The sequence below is a fragment of the Monopterus albus genome, unplaced genomic scaffold (assembly GCF_001952655.1).
Source record: "Monopterus albus unplaced genomic scaffold, M_albus_1.0 scaffold65.1, whole genome shotgun sequence".
Lineage (NCBI taxonomy): Eukaryota > Metazoa > Chordata > Actinopteri > Synbranchiformes > Synbranchidae > Monopterus > Monopterus albus.
The window spans coordinates 3,794,835-3,814,232 of NW_018127945.1; the positions used below are offsets into that span (position 1 = coordinate 3,794,835).

Here is a 19,398-nt window from a genome sequence, read left to right on the forward strand (position 1 = left end):
GTCCTGGTTGATTATAAATATGATACTATTTACAGAGTGTTCGATTTCTGATGGAAGATGAGCACAAGTCACTTTAACTGAAATGTAGAAACATGACATTTGGATCTCATCTGACTGTGCACTGCAGTAACTGCATCTCTGTCTGATACAAATTATTCATGTAAAACTAATGTAAAACAGCAAACTGTGGGGAACTTATTTGTGACCAAATTACATTTTTTTATTAGTGGCAATGAGGAAATGTTAATTTACACATTTGGAAAGTAGCAAATATGTTTATACTGAACATGTCAGTAAAATGTTCACAGACAATGTATTTTCCAGCAACATATCTCGTCTTACAGTACAACATCTACTCGTAATGATTGCAGCAGTATTAATCCTCTTCATGGTTACATTTAGGGACTGACAGCACTGTGATGGTCTGGTTGTTTAGAGTCTGGATGCACACCCTAGTCTACACTGTGACAGCTGTGCACGTTATACATCCACCATCCTAGCAACACCATCACTGCTATTAGCACTTCATTCATTTGAAATAAGATGTTCCCTCTGAACACAATCCAGCAGTTCTGGTGCCACCACCTCATGATTTGCAAAGCAGTTTAATAGTATGTGAAAGTTATTTGTAATGTGATGAGTAAAGGAAACAAATGCACAATTAAAACAAATGGCTTGTCCCTTTACAGAGGAAACATAGCAAGTGTGATAGAGATGGAGGGTGGGTTAGTGAAAAAGATTATTTTAAGCACTTCTAAATTTCTTTAATATGATAAGTGATGCTTGATGACAATTGTTAGAAAAACTACTATGTAATAAATTCACACACAGGCCTTTTGATATTCCTTTCTTACTTGCTATAAATCAAACAAAGATACTTAAGAAGTTGAGAAATATGATGAGACACACACTGCCAGCCCCTCTTTGTCTTGTCTTTATTATCATTGTAAGTTATTGTTATAATTATTATTATTATTAGCATCATCATGGCAGTAATAGTAGGCCTCTGTCCATTATAATTATTTATTTAATCACTTTAACTACTTCCCCCAAACTTCCCCTATTACTCACTTAGACTTTTTTCTCTTCCTTAGACTGAACAGAGTTGTGCACACACAACAAAAAGAAAGAAAGAAAGAATACACTATGTAAAATAAAGCATTTCCACACTCAACATACACCTTGTCCTGGATCCACTGGTTTGTCTTCCCTGTCCTGCTAACATCCTGTCTTCTGCATTGCAATTAATAAAAAAAAGATGGATGAATAGACAGACATCTTAATATATCCTATAGCCTAATAAGCATAAATCATAATCTGCATTAGTGCAGAGTATCAGATTATTAATTAATTAAAATTGATTGTTTAAAATTACAGTATAACCAAACCTGTTTTCTTGTAAATAATGTTCAGTGATACACACCATAACACACTGTGCATATTCATGACTTCAACAAACATGTTGAATGTGATTCCTTCTTTACATATCAATACATACATATCAATAATTATCAGTGCTGATCAATATGAAAAAAATACAGTTTCTTTTTGGCTATGTTGCAATGCCCACATACTCACATAATCCATACACAGTCTATTATTTAAACACATTCCTTTGTTGTTTTGCTTCCTTAACCCCTGTACAGATGTGGAATCTTTACTATTGCCAGGCTCTATCAGCTTTCTGGCTTTCACACACATACGTATGTCAGTGCCGCATTCTGTTAAAACATGATAGTATTGTTAACAGACACAGCTAATGTGACATTTGGCTTTTGGCAATTGAGTACTAAGTCATCAGGACTTCACATAAAATATAAAAGATAAAAATGTATTTGCTGCATCATCCCACTGAACTGCCTTGCTATATTTGGTGCAAGGAGCAAGTAAAGCATTTTCTAATGTTGGTATCATATCAAAGTCCAGTGTATTTTACACAAAGGTTTAGTGTAAAAGTCCTTCTATACCTCCTGATTAGTTTCCATAGTCATGTGCATGTCTTTAGTGGCAATGGGAAAGTTTTGTTCATTAGGTATTAGCGATGTAGTAAACTGCATTATTTTCAGACATTATATCAACACGTAAAAATGGCAGAAAACAGTGCAACCTTGAAAGGAACTACATCCCTCTTTGATTCTCTCTGTCTCATACACAGAGAGCCACAGTGGGTCAATAGGTGTTGTATGTGCCAGTGATGTATAGCTCTAATAAAGCCCTGACAGTGGCTTTTGCTTTGAGGCTGTGGTCACCACACACACAAACATCTGTACAGTATGAATAAAAAGCATGTGGTGTTTGTGCCTGTGTGCGGCAGTCTGCCATCCCCTCTCCCAGTCAAACACACACATACGCTGTCAACTATACCCTTACAATTACTGGCCATAAACATAAAAGCGTGATAATAGGACTGTGCATCGTGTCAGGCCTTGATCGATCTGCATTCATTAATGCGTAAGCACCAATTAACTGGCTGAGTAACAGTGAGATGAGGAGGAAAAAAGAGGACATAAAAGAGGAAAGGCGAGACAGAAAAGGGGGTGAAATGGCAGGAGACAGAGAGGAGAGAGAAAATCTGGGTCTTAATATGTAAAATGAAGGTGTCTGACGTCTCAATGCGGCACTTAATGCCATCAACACGATGATATCCTGTCATGGCATCATCACTTCCTGCTCGGTCAACTGTCTTGACATAATGATACTCTTCTTTCTCTCTTTCTCTACATCGTTTTCCCTCTTTGTCTCCATCTATTTTTTCATTTCCCTCCCTGTTCTGTCATCTCTAGGCCTTTTCATTTGATTTCTGTTCCCATTTCTTCTTGGAGCTTTTCCTTGTCACCTTGCCTTAATATTTTTCTACTCTCTCTTTCTATTTGTTCTCTCTCATCTTTCTCTTTACAGAGAGCGACATGGAAACAGACATATACATAATAGTGTGTCTGTCTTTGGCCTGTGACACACTCTGATGGAGTTTTCTAAAGTTTGAAGCAAAGTTACTCCAGGACCATTCAGGAGAAGGGGGCAGAGTACAAAAGCAAATGTGTAACAGGAAAAGAAGTGTTCTTGGGAAAACAAAGACTCAGTGGGGGGTAAGATAGAACAGATAGATTGCTGTTTCACATGTAGGGCTTTTAGCTCTTTACCATTAAAAGATGTATTGTGGAAAAAACATGCAAGAAATGTCGAATTGTTATAAGCAGGATCTTTACTGATCCACAACAAAACCAAGAGGCTTCCTGTTGTAAGAATGCAGTTTGGGTGATAGAATAACTGCTGGTAAATAGCAATCAATAAAGCAATATCATGCACAGGGGGTTGTATTGGAGGTGATGCTACTTGTTAATGAATGTTGTGGAAACAATGGAAGTCTGGTGACGCTTTCTAAAACCCGCCTGCTACCCACAATTTTGAAGCAGAAAACAGTTTCTAGTAACATGCATTGCATTTTGGGGGAGAAAAGCTTTTTTCTTGCTGCACAGGCTCTCCCATTATTAGAATCTGGAACATCTGTGCAGGCTAGGAGACATTATTTAGGTCAGCTCTGTGTATTTATTTGGTGCTTTCAACAAGCTTTTATATTTTCAGATTGCTGTTCCTTGTGAGCAGATATTATGGAGACCTTTTCTAAAAACTCAAATATCAGCCTGTAACCCTCAGTGGGCCATGGTGGTGTTCTGTAACCCTTTCCATTAAGCAGCTTTTTTCCATTTGTACACACATGGAAGACAAAGATAGCATGTTATAATGTATTCTAAATATTTTAATAGGTGTTTTGCATGCACCGTGTCTGTCTGTTGAAAGCAAATTCGACACTCCAGAGAAGTGTAATACTAGGGAATGACGGAGATTTAATCTTTCACTGCAGTGAGAATAAGGAAAACCTACAGTAAGGGACTGTCACAGCTAATATAACTGATACGTAACAGGATTAGTAAGCACATTCTGTAAGTGATAAGTTTTTGTCAGGTGAGCTGCACACTGGGTGTACTATTTATTTATGATGTATAAATTGACAACACAATTCCAGGAAAATGTTGTATGTGACAGTCGCTATACAAAAGCTTCTGCTACCCTGCAAGCACTACTCTGTATCTCATAGTCCCACTGGTGAAAAGGGGTGTGATTGCAAACAAAGACAGACAGTGTTCCTCAAGTCCTCTAATGTACTTATCCTCTATCAGTGCCGCAGTGATCACTGCGGCCTGTCTGCCTCTGCCAGCACAGTATGACAGGCGTTTTTTCTTCATCTGTGCCTCATTACATCTGATTACAATGTTTGTTTGTTAGCAGCAACAATCATAAAATAATGAATGAATATTCACATTTTGGACATAGGAGCGAGGAAGAAACTACACACCTTTCAATTACCTGGCCAAAGAAGACACAGAATCTTCACACATGAATTTTCCAAAGGCAGCACATAGTGTCTAGACGTTTAGGCCTATTTCCAAGTGACTAATGCTAATAATTAAAACAGTGCAGTTTCTAATGTGAAGCAAACTGGTGATGTGTTTTCTCTAAAGTACCATCTAGTCAGAAGCTTTGAGGTATGATAGGTAAATATAGACCTTGATCATGGGAAACTTGTTGGCACATCAGAGTAGGAAAAGCACAAAAGTAAATAATAAAATTAATGCTGACACTATTAAATTTAGCTGCATCAGTTTCAGCGTCATGGCGCTGTGCATGCTGGCTCACTGTCCTACTCTATCCCACAGCTTTTAATCGTTTTCTATTTAAAAGGCTATATATGAAAAATCTGCTTTGTCACTGTGTAAACACAGCATTAACTGTTAGAGACTGTAAGTGATGTGTTGTCATATGCTGTAGTAATTTCAAAGAGATTCAGTGGAAGCAGTCTAATTAAAAAACTAAGAGAAAAGGTCAGAACTTTAGCAAACTATTTACATTATAAGCACAGAAAACACATCTTACAAATGTCAGAAACTCTTTACCAGTCTTCATCAATATTGCCTCAGGGAAAGACATTGCCTTGTGGAAGCTACTGGGCAAAGCCTTCAGCCATGACATTTGTTCCTCAGTGAGAGGCAAGACATACAACTCCCAATCATCACTTGCCAAATGTCATGCCAGAGGAATAGAGGAAATGTAAATAAGACAAGTCATCCAGATAGTGCTTTGATTCTGTGATATAGCATTTACAATACAGTGTGCATCCCCATAATCTAGTCCTGTTAAGTAATTTACTTAACAGGACACATAAAAAGAGACAGTGCTTCTTGTTATTCATTTTCAGATGTCAAAATGAACTATTAAAGTGAAGCTGTATTATACTTGGCAATGAGTGTGGAACATTTCATATCCAGTCAGACATCCTGCTTGCAGTCTGGATTGAGCAAAGCCTAACACTGGACCGTATCCAAGTCTAATGGTGGAAATATAGTAAGAAATACATCACTTGTACCATTCACAAGGTTTTAACTCCTCTCATCAACTTTGAGGTCATAAAAAATGGTCCCTTTAATACTGTTTTCATCCCTTGTTTTTACAGCTCCACTTGAAGTCCAGAAATTTATGACAGGCTCCAGAAGCCATCTAAATATCATATCATAGGGCAGCCTAACATATACAGTTCTCTGAACTGAGCAGAACTGCTGCCCCAGCAGCTATAAGCATCAGGGCTACACAAAAATGTAACTGAAATAGTAACTTGTTAAAATGGTGTACATCTAGGTTAACATTAAAGTTGGAGGTCTGATTGCTGGATGAATGAAGGCCAATCAGACCTAGAAACATAGACTGTGAAAGGCTACTAAGACTTGAGATGTTAACATTTCTTTTCCCATGGATGTTACCAAAGGAAAACATGTGTTTGGTCCAGCTCTGAATTGCCAACTCAGCTAGACTTAAAATTATGTAGAAGCCAGGCTCATAATGCCTTTGAAGCTTGTAGCCAGACTGAGACATGGACAGGTGTGATTTATGTCACCAAATACTTCCCTAATGGTCTACATAAGTAATGTGCATTCTTTAATTTAATGTGAATTCCTATTCCTATAATGCCAGATCCATGTTTTTTATTTTGATTACAAAAAATAACCCTAAAATGAGGTTTCTCCAATCCTGTACAAATGACACTTAATGAACAGTGTACTTCCAATGTCAACTAAATAGTTTTAACAAGCAATTTTGTAATTGTTGATCTGAGACAATCCTGAGGGGTTCAATTAAACACTGTGGCAGGTCTAAAGAGCTGCTGGCAAGAAATGTAAATGCGCTTTTTTTAGACTATGTCTACACTTCTAATGATTCACTTTTGTTCAATTTAAGGACAATGAATATTCAAACAATACTTTATCTCAACACCTCCTCTCTTTTACACATGAACACAAATTTTCTATAATGTTCTGCCAAAGTGAGGGAGACTAAGCACAGGTCGATTTGATAAAGCAAGCATTTGGCTTGCTTAGTGTCCTCTTGTGCATGCACATGTGTGCGTGTGCACAGACAAAACAGAAGATGAGGCTTCATCTCTGTTCTTCATCAGTGAACCACAGAACAGAAAGTAATGTACAAACATATGAATGCCTCTCCACATTAATTTATCTGTAATTCATATACCAACATCAGTGAGAGGAACATGTTTTAACAAACACTCTCTTTCTCTTTGCATTCATCTCTGCTTAACACAGTGACCTAATGCACTTCGCGTTGGAGGAACACAGACTTTAATCATAGCCTTCAGCCTCTGACAGCGGATGTTTTTAACGGCACTATGGCCACTGCCATATCTCCCTGCAACTAAATCCATTAAACTGTCACATGAGACAAAAGAACTAATGGCATGACATGAGCTGAAAGGTGAGGTTTTACATTTCTGGTGTATTTTTCAAAACATAACCAAAAGGCATTGCTCTTAATTGCTAGATTCTTAACGCTGATGGTTGACCATCAGTGCACATCACTTAATTAACAGATTCACATGATATCTATGATTTTCATAAACTTTCCAACAGTGGAAACAGGTCAGTCTATCAGCTTATCAGACTGATCCATATCTAGAGCTGTTTTTATGTTTGTTTTATCAGGTTTCAGTGTGGAAGTGGTTTTATTGTTTAATCTAAAATTGCTAAATCAAACACTGTGGTAAAATACCAAGGGACTACAAGTGAAAATGATTAGTAAAAAATCTGCCTTAGTGCAACAGAAATGTCTAAACCCACCCTTGAAACAAGCTGACAAACAAGCGACTAAAATACACTAAGTGAGGCCTGACAGCTCAGAATATGTCTTTCTGGCCAGTTGCAGGCAAATCAACTTCATTATCCTGTCTTTTCTTCCAGCTTTCTCCTTCCTCCATTTCAAAGGCAAGAGAACATGGGAACAGATAAGATGTTTATTTATGTAGCTTTGACTTGCCTTTCATTTTGCTGCATCACCACTGCAGAAGCTGAGCACCGTCTGAGCCAGCAGCACAGGATAGCCTATTTTTCCTTTGTCATAACTCAGTTCATGCTGTTCGGTCTGTTGCACTGCAGGCCACTCATTTTCCTCAAACACATATGTAGCTGTAGCACATTGGAAGTGTAGTGACACATCCTAATATCTCTTACATTCTCACTATATGCGAGGTGCTATTGGCCTCAAACACCATAACAGTATTATTAAGGCAGCCACAGAAAAAAGCATTAACAATGCAACACACTTAGGTTTTTATATGAATAATGGGGATATTGTGTTTTTAGCACTAATGTGAAGCTGACCACTGTATGCTCTGAAGCCATACAGAATAGGAGAGATACTGTATGGCACAGATAATTTACAAATCACACAACTGTTTCTCTAATTTACTGATCAACAATGTTAGTGAATTATGTGTACAGTCACCATATTACAGTTTGTCAGTTCAAACCCTGTCCCAGTGCATAGTTTTCATTGAAACAAGCGTTACTAGCCTTTTTCCAGACATGATTCATAATAAAATGTAAGGAGTTAAAGAAGTCCTTCAACCATAAAGGTTGCATCGCCCTACCTCAGAAAATATTTCCTAAATTAGTTAAAGCCTGCACCTGGTCGAGCAATCCTGGTATGAAACAAACTGAGTTCCTTGAACACAGGTAAAAGTGACAATATGTTCAATTCTGTGCAGGTGCAGACCAATTCACTCAAGAGGTTTCAACTAAATGCGATGTTTAAAGAAGCAGCTGTACTGTGACACTGATGAAGAAAATGTCTTTTTGCTGAATAAAGTGATTTTTTGTCACTGTGCGCTTTCCATAAATCTAGTCAGGTTGTTTTCGTGCCTAAACACAACTAAAACATTACCTTAGCATTGTCACATGATAAACGGGTTAGATAGCTATTTTTTACCACTTTATATGTGGCATATCTTATGAAGATATAGGGGCACTAATAGAGGTTTCATCTGCGTGCAGTGTATAAAGAAGCAGTTGAACTGTGAGGCTGTGATACTGATGAAGGCCAGATGGCCAGAAACATTCTGCCTTCTTGCAGAATAAAGTGATTTCTTGTCACTGAGTGTGATCCTAATTTACAATTATTTGATAATACTACCTGGATAACGCACCAGCTTTTCCTGGTGGTGGAATCTATATATAATAGGTTTAGGGAAAGGTCATGGTTAAAATACATTATTTGTCAAGGTTAGAGGACCTTCATCACAGTTACAATAATAAATGCGTGATTATAGGACGGCAATGGTTGTTAAAAGAAACACTGACTGACAGTTTGAAATGCTAAAGTCCAACTTTTTTTGACCTGGCCCTTTGCCCTTTACAGACTTTATCATGTGACATCATCCTTTGCTCCAGTCATAACTGTTAGAGTCACTAGAGGCCTTTTTCACTTGAATATGTGATTCTGTAGCATTTGCTTACTATGGGACACAACTGGCTGCTGGTACCAGTGACCAGTGGACTGTTTTTATTGGAGAGTAGTATAAAAAAAACAGACCTTTCCTGGTTTGACCATGAAATCACTCACTATGGTCTTGTCACCCTCCCTGTTCAAAATATCCTAACACTTCCATATTCTTCAAGAGTCTACTTAAAGTTCTGCTTTATTTGTGTGAACATACTATGTTGAATAATTCCCCCCTTTGACCACTAGTGTGCATACCTTATAAAATAAACTGCATCATTATAAATTAAATCAGAACCCATCAGGTGTAATAAGTAACGATGAGGTTTACAACACCAATGCTAAACATGACATAACTGTGCCACTCATGTGTTACTAACAGTCTATTTCCCTATAGTATACATTACAGTTGCCAGGCACAGTATTTGCTACTATGAATGAACTGCACAGCATGTGAAGACTGAGCATGTTTGCATTTCCCAGGACTGAAAGTACAGTAACACAAGTTAGATAATAAAGAAAATATGTGTATTAGAAACCAAACTACAAACATAGATTGACAATGAAAGAGTCAAATGGATTCTGCCTTACTTCAAAAAGACACGGCTACTCTTAGTCACAATGTAAAATAAGATCTTGTAACCCAAAAGGCAATATGTAAAAGGTAAAATCTCTTATCATAGAAGTGTGCTATCAGCAGCTAGAAGCTGTGCCTCCAGGTTTTCTTCTCTAAATAGCAAAATGACAGTAGCAGAGAGGCTTAATGCACACACACACACACAGCATAAGGCATTTTGTGCGTTCTCCTTGTGTAGCTTTCATCCATGCAGAGCCGTTTTAGCCTGAGGCCTTTGTGAATGCCACTTCTGAATGCTTGGGTGCTCAAAACACAGTTGTAAAACATCACTTATTCAATCAGCAAAACCACAATAACCTGCTCCATAGCATTTCCTTTTCTCTTATTTTCCATCCAGTGGTTTACATCTAGTGGCCAAAAAGGTTGTGTTTTTTTTTTTACTTGCTTTGCTGTTTTGACCACATTCAACACCAACATGTACTGTACTTAACACTGACAGGCTTATTAGTAATAATAAAACTGCTGGGGTATATTTTGACTTCATTGGACCAGTTCTTTAACAGAAGCCAAATTAACTTCAAATTATGTTCAATATTTAGGATTAAGGCTTTCAAAAACAGTAAAAAAAAGAAATCCGTGCATCTGTCTAGAGAGCACCCCACATTTTGAATACTACCCCGTGTTTGTTTTTCTGATCTGTGAGCTCTGCAGCACAAGATGTTCACCAAGGGAGATAGAACTTATTTGCTTCCATTTCAGTGGCAGTGGTACATGTAAGAAATGTAAATACTTAAACCAAAAAAGAAAACCTGTAACAAAAGGAAGTGTTTGGTGATCTTCAAGAATAATATAAGCAAGCTATCCATTAGTGGAAGCTTAGGCAGAGCTGGCGGGTGGCATTGTGGGTAGGAACTGCCTTTAGATCAGAGAATGCACTGTATTTAATTTGCAATACTTGTTTGTAATTGCTAGACTTTCTGAGACCCATGTCACTTCTCACACCCCTCACAGATAGACAGACAGATCCCTGCACAGGAAAAAGCCAGTGAGAGATGGAACAAACAGTTTATTCCTTCGTACAGCTATCCAGCATCCGCTAATCAATAGTTACTCATGATGTCTGGATATCTTCCTCTCTTTCTCTTTGCCCTGGCTGAACCTTATCTTTTTCTTTCTTTCCTCTCCATACTTTGTCCTTCTCTGACTTGCCCCTTTTGCCCCTTTTGTATCCTTTTTTCTTTTTATACATTTTCTTTGCTTCACATATTTCTTCTTTTTATCTTTTCAGTTAACCATCTGTTTTCCATTCTCCACTTCCTCTTCACTGATGTTCTCATTCTTATTCCCTCTTTTCCCCCTTATCCCTCTTAGTTTCTAATATTTAGTATCACTGTCTCCTATCATTCCCATCTCTTCACCCCTACCACTCTCCTTGTCCTGCTGTCTCTCATCTCTTACATGCACCACAGTAGCTGACTCTAAGGCAATCAAACAGTGGGAGTTTTCAACACAGCAGATGCGCTGGATGGATGGCAGGATGAGGGTGAGCAGCATACAGACTGGATGCTTGGAGGAGAGAGGACACATGTCTGTTTCAAGTCAGAGACAAGACAGAAAAAATCTCAAATGGCAGAAAGGGCTAAACTTTAAATATCAGTTTTAAAATGTTCTTTAAAAATGCTTGGGCTTGAGAGGATTTTGACTAAACAAGACTTGCACTTCAGTGTTTTGCTGTTGCCAGAAGATTGTGGTTGCTGTATGATTGTCAGGTGACTATGTTTATCAGTCAGGTTTTCCATTTAAATGTCTCTTTTGTTGTTTTACTGCTAACAGTATATTATACCTATAGTGTTTCATACTGAGAACACAGCATACTGGCACACATAACACTACTTGAGCTAATGTGACAGGCATTATCACCACTGTGTTCTGCATGGCGTGACAGACTTAATTACCTCAGTGCCATGAGTCAAGCATTTGCCATCCACAGTCTATTTGCGCTCAGTCACACAAAGATGACTGGGAGTACACGCTGAGCTTGACATAGCATTCCTCCCTCCCATATCACCCACCCTCCTTATTGTTGTTATTGTTGTTACTGCTGCTGCCATGCTAATTAATTCAAGACTCCAATAATAAAGTATAAGTAGCAAAACATAATGCCAAAGCCCTGGGGAGCCAACAGCATAATTACACAACAGCTTAATTTGCAAGAGATACACTGTAATCAAACGCTGTGTGGCTTGTAAAACTTCATCATGTGCATGTTAAATGGTGGAAACGGGCTGAGAGAGTTCTCAAGTGCTTCCTATCATTTGACACATCAAAAGAGTAGACAACTGTATCTAATGCATAGTAAAACCGAGTTGTTAGGAGGATGAAAGGAGAGTTGTGATGGGGCACACTGCAGGCAGTGTCAGTGGGTGCATGAGAAACAAATAGAGCAACAAGTTATTTCTACATAAAACCATGTATATGAGAGAGTAAATTAAAATACCCATCTCTGTTTGCTTTGTTCAAAACCTACTTCATGTTTTAATCTTCTAAATAACCAAACATCTGAGTCGGCCTGCTGCCTCTTTTCCTGAAACAAGACAGAGAAGGAGCCGTCGCTGTCCGTGGTTCTGAAAGCTTCTGGAGTTGTGTACACCTCCTCGCGCTCAGCACCCCGTCCTGCTGCCGGCTGCACGCGCTTAATTTGGCTCTGTCCTCTGTGCATGTATTGATTAATTAAGATTTGGCCGGCGGGTGGCGGACAGCTAGCTTTCATCTATTAACGGCCGCCTCCGTGGATGTCTCCAGGGAAAGACATCTCAAACATCTACAAAATGATTGCCAGTGCGGCTGACATTCAACTTTTATGAGGGAATATCAGTGTGGGCTCATGGAGTGGGCCGCGCGCACAGAGACACAAGCACACACATACACGTACACATAAAAGACACAGACACGAACACGCTCTACCTGTATAGTTTGGCGGTTGTAGACTTTCACTACATGGAAGTTAAAACTGTAAATCCCTTTGCGCGGCGCGATGAAATTACTTCTCTCCTCGTCAAAATGTTTCCCAACGTTTACTAGAACCTGAAAGAAAGAAAGAAAGAAAAAGAAAGACAGAACAAAGAAAGGAAGAAATAATTTTTTTAGGCCTTTTATGCTTCGTGCACTCAGAAAACAGGACACACTGGTGCATAAAATGTATTACCACGGACATCCTGAAAAACAAACGTTAACCAAACTCTGCATCTTAAAAAGCAAACTATCCCAAATGTATTCAAACAACTGATTCTCAAGAAGCTCAACGTGGATTATTTAGTAGGCCTACTGAATTGTTTAGTTGTTTAAAAACGGTCATTATCGATTTCATTTTCTGGATAATTTCTACTGGTAATCTATTGAAATTGATACATTCCCTGTCTCGTTCTTCATAGAGGAATCTGAAGGGCCCCTGTGGTCCCCGACCACACATTCAGATTCACTGATGGAGAGGAATAATTGATTTTATCCAAGCTTTTTGGTCAGAACTTCCAAACTTTATGGGGACATCAATCAAATTTCAAATGAAAATTTCAATTATGCATTTCTGCAGCCAAATGCCTAGTTTTATGGATGCGGGCGAACTATGGCTTGTAATTGAACGGCAGTTTTAAGGGGAATTGACCTTTAACGGCAGGCGCGTATAGGACCTCACCCTCGAGACCTGCCTTGCTAAATTATTTGGCGCGATGTCGGTTCCCATATTATAATCAGCAAAAAAGTTGAAATGGCCTACCCCTACTCAAAGTCTTGCTTACAAGGCAATACTTTGGAAATGTATTATCAAAAATGGATGTCTCTTTTCCGCTCCACTTTCGGTTATCCCCAACAGCGCAGCTCTCTGCTGTCCACGAGACCAGTATCAGATGTTCACAAGATGCAGCTGCGTCTACGTCCAGTCGCTGTAGTATACACCCAACTGTCTAATTTGACCTGGATTCTTGGTTTTACCGTCTTTTCTATAATCTTACACAACATGCCCCCATTGCACAGCCTTTATTCAATATTTGGAGTTTTTACTAAAGAATCAAAGAAGCAGCCTCGAGGATGTCTCCGCGCAGGATGAGCAGCACATTCTAGCGATATACTGTATGAAATGTTATACTTCCCTGCAACATTAGTCCAATTTGTGTCCCCTCCATGTGCTATTTGACCGCTATCACACCGGTCAACATGCATGCCCCGCATTTAACAGACGCACATACTATCCCAAACTTCATATGTGCGCTAGTCATTACTGCTTGAAGTAATAATTTGAAATAAAAAAAGACTAAAACGGACTGAACATAATTTAAAACGTACTGTGCTTATTTGATTTTGTTGCTATTAGAACCTAATAGAATATAAGATATTGCAATATGAGAATTCTTCCTACCCGGTCGAAGTAGATGACCATGGTCCGGTTGCTCATCTCGGAGGGCTCATGGTTGGTGTTCCGGACTGCGGAGAACGCCACCTTGGCGCTGCCCGAGCGCACCGAGATCCCGAGCGCCGTGCCCGTGGGGTCCGAGGTCGGGTTGGAGTCGCAGACCACTAGGCACTTCCCCTCCAGGACGATTGGTTCTGTCTCGTTCTGAGCTCGGGCCGGGCTCGCCGCGAGCCACACGGCACTCAGCAGGCAAAAGGCCAACATACCGGACCAGAAAGAACTTCTTCGTTCGTCTTCTCACCTTAAACCGTGGGTCTATTCCCCTTGTAAAAAGTAAGGTAGGAAGAGTTTCCGGTTGTCCCCCGAAGAACCTCGAAAACGGTCGTTTTACAACTAAAGTCACTCCGTTTTCTTCTGATTAATTAGCTTACAGCAAGTATTTCTCCCACGCGGACCCTCTATGAGGATATTTTAATCTTCTTTCCTCCCTTTTTTAACATCAGTTTATTACCCCCGTATCTCCGGTCGAGTCCCCAGTTTTCACCTGTTCTTATCCTTCTTTCTTACTTCTCAGCAGTTTTTCTGTCACTCAGAAATACGATAGGGAGAAGCGGAGCGGAGGGGCCCTGGACTAGTGACCAGGCAGCAGAACTCATAGCGCGCGCGCGGTGCTCCGTCTGCTCTCTTTCTCGCGTGCTTGAATTATTGATATGTGAGATATGAGAGTTTCAAACACAAAAAGCTCAAGAGGAGGGACGCGGCGCGCGAGCAGATGCTCCCGCCTCGGTCTTCCTTTGTTTTGACAACCCCCTCCCTCCCGTCGGTAACGGAGACCCATCATCATATTAGCGCGTGCGCGTCTTCGTTATTTTCCAATCACCGCGTGGCGACCGCCCCTCTCCGCCTCACCACTTTATCTAGCATCTCTCTCTCCCTCTCCCTCTCTCTTCCCCTTTCTTCCCTTTCTTACAGGTATTCTATCTATCTATCCATCTATCTATCACTGCTCCCACTATATTATATCTCAAAAGTCTATATTTCTAATCTACACACTTGTTCTCTTTGTTCTCACTCTTTCTCTCTTCACTTTCTTCCACTCCATCTCTCTCTCCTTTCCTCTCTTACCCTCCCAAACAGTATCATCTCGGCAGCTTGCAGGTGAACTACAGAAAGCAGCAGCACTCCTCATGAAGGAGGAGCCATAAGATGAACACACACAGCCCACACTTATGATGTAATTTGCTAGTCAACATCATCATCATTATTGTAATCATCATTATCATTATAACTGGAGCAAAACAAAGTATTTAAACTGGTGTGCAAACAGCAGGAAGTCATAATAGGTGTAGAGATGAAATCTCTCCATGTGTAAATACCCCCTGAAGTTATGTAAAAATCCAGTCTGCAGTGGGATTTATTACCAAATGAGTGCAAACAGACATAGAGCAAGTAAAGCAAAAAAAGGCACAATTTCAAGCAAAATGAAGCATTTTTAATACCATGGTGTTTGTAAACACTACCACAGGATGGTGCAGCAATGCAGAAAGTATGCCAAATGAGCACCAGTGGGAAACAAACCAACAGGGACAAGCAGACATGAGTTTTTCTTAATATTCCAGCGATTCAGTATTACACTTCCATAAAACGGGGGAATTTGAAGAATGGTCAACGCTCATGCTGAAAAGGGTGAGATGTCCTGACATATTCTCTAGCAAGGTTCAAACTGTAGAAACGGAATCCTGTAGTATCCGTAACGGCTTTTCAAAGAAATAACGTGTTACTTGACTCATTTTCCCAGACATCGAAAGCTCCCTGCCTCGTACACTTTTACACATAGTAAATTGATTTTGGTATGTAAAATTTGTGGACTACCCCTTCAAATGCTCCTTCATGTGTGTTAAGACCGATTAATCTTAGTCAAACAGTACAAAAATTCTGAGGTAATATCCAAATAATATCATCCTGTCAGCTACATTATTAATAACTGCCTGCTTTGGTTTCTGCTGTCGGAGGTCTTCATTTAACTGCAGGGACACCTTCAGTTGACCTAAGCTGGAGTGCAGTGGCTCTAAAGGTAAATGCCCAGCAAAGCTTAAAATGTGTACTGTATAATACACGATCAAAATACCACACACACTCCAGCTCTGGCAACATAAGCCTTTTGCTTTTAACTTGATGATTTCTCTGTTTTGTCATTAGTCATTACGTTTCTCCCAAACTTATCTGTAGTCATCCTTTGTTTCCAGCATCTTCCCTTTTCTCTCCTTGACATGTTTCTTTCCTTCTTTTAACACTCCTTTCCATGTTTTTCATTTCCAGCCAGTCCTTTTCCCTCTATCTTTGTCTTCCTTTTTATTCTGTATCAATATTTCTTTACTTTACTGTGCCTTTTCTCATCTTCCAATTGATTTTTGCTTCCATTCTATCTACCTCTGTCCTTTCTCCCTTTCATACCTCCATCCCTCCATCTCTTCTTCTCTGTCATTCTGCCCACTCCCTTTGCTTCTTTGCTGCTTTTTTCTCTTTCTTTTGTTCTTACACCTGTCCTTATTGTTCCCATCTCTTCTCTCCTGCTCTTTGTCTTCCTCTGGTTTTCCCCTCCCTCCTCTCTGTCATTCCTGCAGGTTCCCTCCCTGTCTCTCCATTGCTGTTTCTCTCTCCCAGGGGTTCCCTTCAGCCTCTAATACAAGCTGACGGTGAATGACAGGCCAAAAGGACTTCTCTCAGAAGTAAGACGCAGGGGATGAGCTACATTGCCTCTCTTTCTCTCTTTCTTACATGCACACAGACACACACACTCTCTCTTTCTGTCATACTCAAATATAGATGCTGTCACATACTCAAATCTCAATTTTCCTTCCGCGCTTTCATTGCTCTTTTGCCAACCACACTCTCTGTGTGTGTTAGTTGTCTGGGGTTGTCACAGTCACACAGGAAGACCAGAGCTCATTGTTTCTCAGGGTGACACTGGCCTGACTGCAGTTTAACTGGACTGACAGACACAAGCAAGCTGCCACCTCACACCTATTTCTTGTACTGTATGTGTGTCAATGTGTGCATGTTATGTCTGTGAGTGTGTGTTGGTTTTTGCTCAGCAGAGATTTGAGAACAATCATGGATATCATAGTCGTCTCCTCTGGACCACGAGGCCTGTCTTCTTTCCTGACTGCCTGCCTGTCCACCTGCCAGCCTAATCACCTGTCTGTCTCTCATGCTTGGCTGTCTGTCCGCCTACCTGCCTGCTGCCGATGATGCTGTCTAGCCTCAGACTCTGAGGCTGCGCAGTGCTGACATGACATTTAGGCAGTGAGATGACCAAAGTTCATCTTCTGGGGAATAAAGAAGGACAAAGGCAAAATAATCAAATAAAACATAACATGAGAAACAAACATTACTCTAATCATAATTATGATGATACTGTAGGCAATTAAAGATAAGGTGAAGAAAAATATGGCGTTATTTGGCATATTGTCCTATTGTCGTCAGAGAACTAAGATGTGTTGTGTGCAAGCTAATTAGGTGTGAGCACTGAAAGGAAGATATGGAATTATATTTATTCTGCTGTTATAGCTTTAAATTGACTGTTTGGGCTATTATTACTAAAGCAAAGTAAAATAGATGTACTGTAGGCACAAGTAGAATCATTTCCCCAGGGTAACTGTCGAATTAGTTTTGATAGTGTTGTACAACAGCAGCAGGAAAGTGAGCCCATCAGCAAGAAAAGTGGCTAATTCTATGTATTTATTCTGCATGTCCCTAGGTGTCATTCCCTATGAGTGGTGCAGAGCTGACTTGAGGCACAGAGGAAGTCCTTTAAAGAAACCGCAGAGAAGGCTGTCTCATTTCAAAATGAACTGTATGAAGCATCTCAAATTGCAGATGTGGAACTGTTGAAGAAACATAGCTCCCAAAGGCTGTGAGCTGTTCTGACAAAAAGAAGGATTTGACAGAGGAGGCAGCCTGAAGAAAAGAGGCAGAGCCTGTGGGAAGACCAGAGTTTAACCTCAACTTGGTTTTTACTTGTTGAGGATAGCTGAAGGGGCTCAAGGCTGCCATGAGACCACAGTTATAAATAACCAAACCTCTGCCAAAGCCTGGCAACAAAGCTTTTTAAAAACGTTTGTTGCTCTGCAGGCTGATAATATGAAAACAATTTTGAGCAAATCATTTTTAAACTCTAATTATGCTGTCTATAGTCATATATATGATACAATTACATTTCACCACCCACAGCAAATTTCCAATTAAAGATTAGTAAACAAGTCTGGCTGCAGCTCTTCCAATGTCTGCCTAGTCACACCATCCCCACCTACCCACCTACAAGAAAGAAGAACTGAGCAAGTTGAACCTTCTGTGTTCCACACACTGAGACATGCACTATAAATTGTCAAAGTACAAGTTCCTGGGAGCCACAGAAACCTCCTCTGTGACTGGGACAACTTGCACATCTGCTTCCTCCCAGCCGAACAACTGGAGTTTGGAAAAAAAAGCTGCTGGTTTTCTTTATTTCCTTCTTCTTCATTTTTACAATAAGTTTATTTTTTCTGTCAGTAGCTGATATTACTGTAACTACTGGTAATTAAGCTACGGTACTGTGCAAAAGTCTTAGGTCACCATTAGTTTAGCTGTTTTAGCAAGGTTGTAATGATAATTTATGTATATTTATTTCTCAGTGTCTTTATTAAGATATAACCAGAAAATACAGAAAATATGTAAAGAATATTACAAAGCAACATTTTCAGAACAAAATGGTTTCTACAGTCCAAAGTCAGTATTTAGTGTGACCTCCCTTTGCATTTAGTACAGCTTGAATTCTTTTGGGGAGACGGTCTTTAAACCATGACAGACCCTCTGGCACGTTTTACTGAAGGCAGCTACACCCTTTCTTACTCTCTCTCCAACTCTTCTTCTCACATACTGTTGACAATTGGACCTGAACATTTCAAACTTCCATTCATCACTCCAAGAGACTCTTTACCACTGATCTTCACTCCAATCTTTGCAAGCTTTTGCATAGCTCAGCCTTTTCCCCTGTCTCCTGAAAAAGTCACTTCTTAGCTGCTGTCTTTCCACATAGGCTGTTCATGATCAAGTTTCTTCATACCTTGGAATGTTCAACCTCTAGTTGGGCTGGAGCCAATCCCAGCTGACACTGGGCAAGAGGCGGAGTACACCCTGGACAGGTCACCAGTCTATCACGAGGCTGACACTTAGAGACAATTAGTAGTTACTAGGTACAGTGGGGCAAATAAGTATTTGATACACTGCCGATTTTTCAAGTTTTCCCACTGACAAAGAATGGACAGATCTGTAATTTTCATCGTAGGTACACCTCCACTGTGAGAGACAGAATCTACAAAAAAATCCAGTAAATCACATTGTTAGAGTTTTAAATAATTTATTTCCATTTTATTGTATGAAATAAGTATTTGATACAATAGAAAAATAGAACTTAATATTTGGTACCAAAACCTTTGTTTACAGTTACAGAAGTCAGACGTTTCCTGTAGTTCTTGACCAGATTTGCACACACTGCAGCAGGGATTTTGGCCCACTCCTCCATACAGGTCTTCTCCAG

At 39.8% G+C, this 19,398-nt stretch overlaps 1 protein-coding gene across 1 annotated transcript in view; it reads right to left on the reverse strand.

Moving 5' to 3' along the window:
• Positions 1-14,598, reverse strand: part of cbln1 (cerebellin 1 precursor) — a 19,692-nt gene extending 5,094 nt beyond the window's left edge. Inside the window, exons 1-2 of the mRNA XM_020604385.1 lie at positions 13,827-14,598; positions 12,380-12,499 (exon numbers count right to left, since the gene is read on the reverse strand). Coding sequence (XP_020460041.1) covers positions 12,380-12,499; positions 13,827-14,084 — 378 coding nt within the window. The 5' untranslated portion in view covers positions 14,085-14,598. The remainder of the gene's footprint in view (positions 1-12,379; positions 12,500-13,826) is intronic.
• Between the last annotated feature and the right edge of the window lie 4,800 nt (positions 14,599-19,398).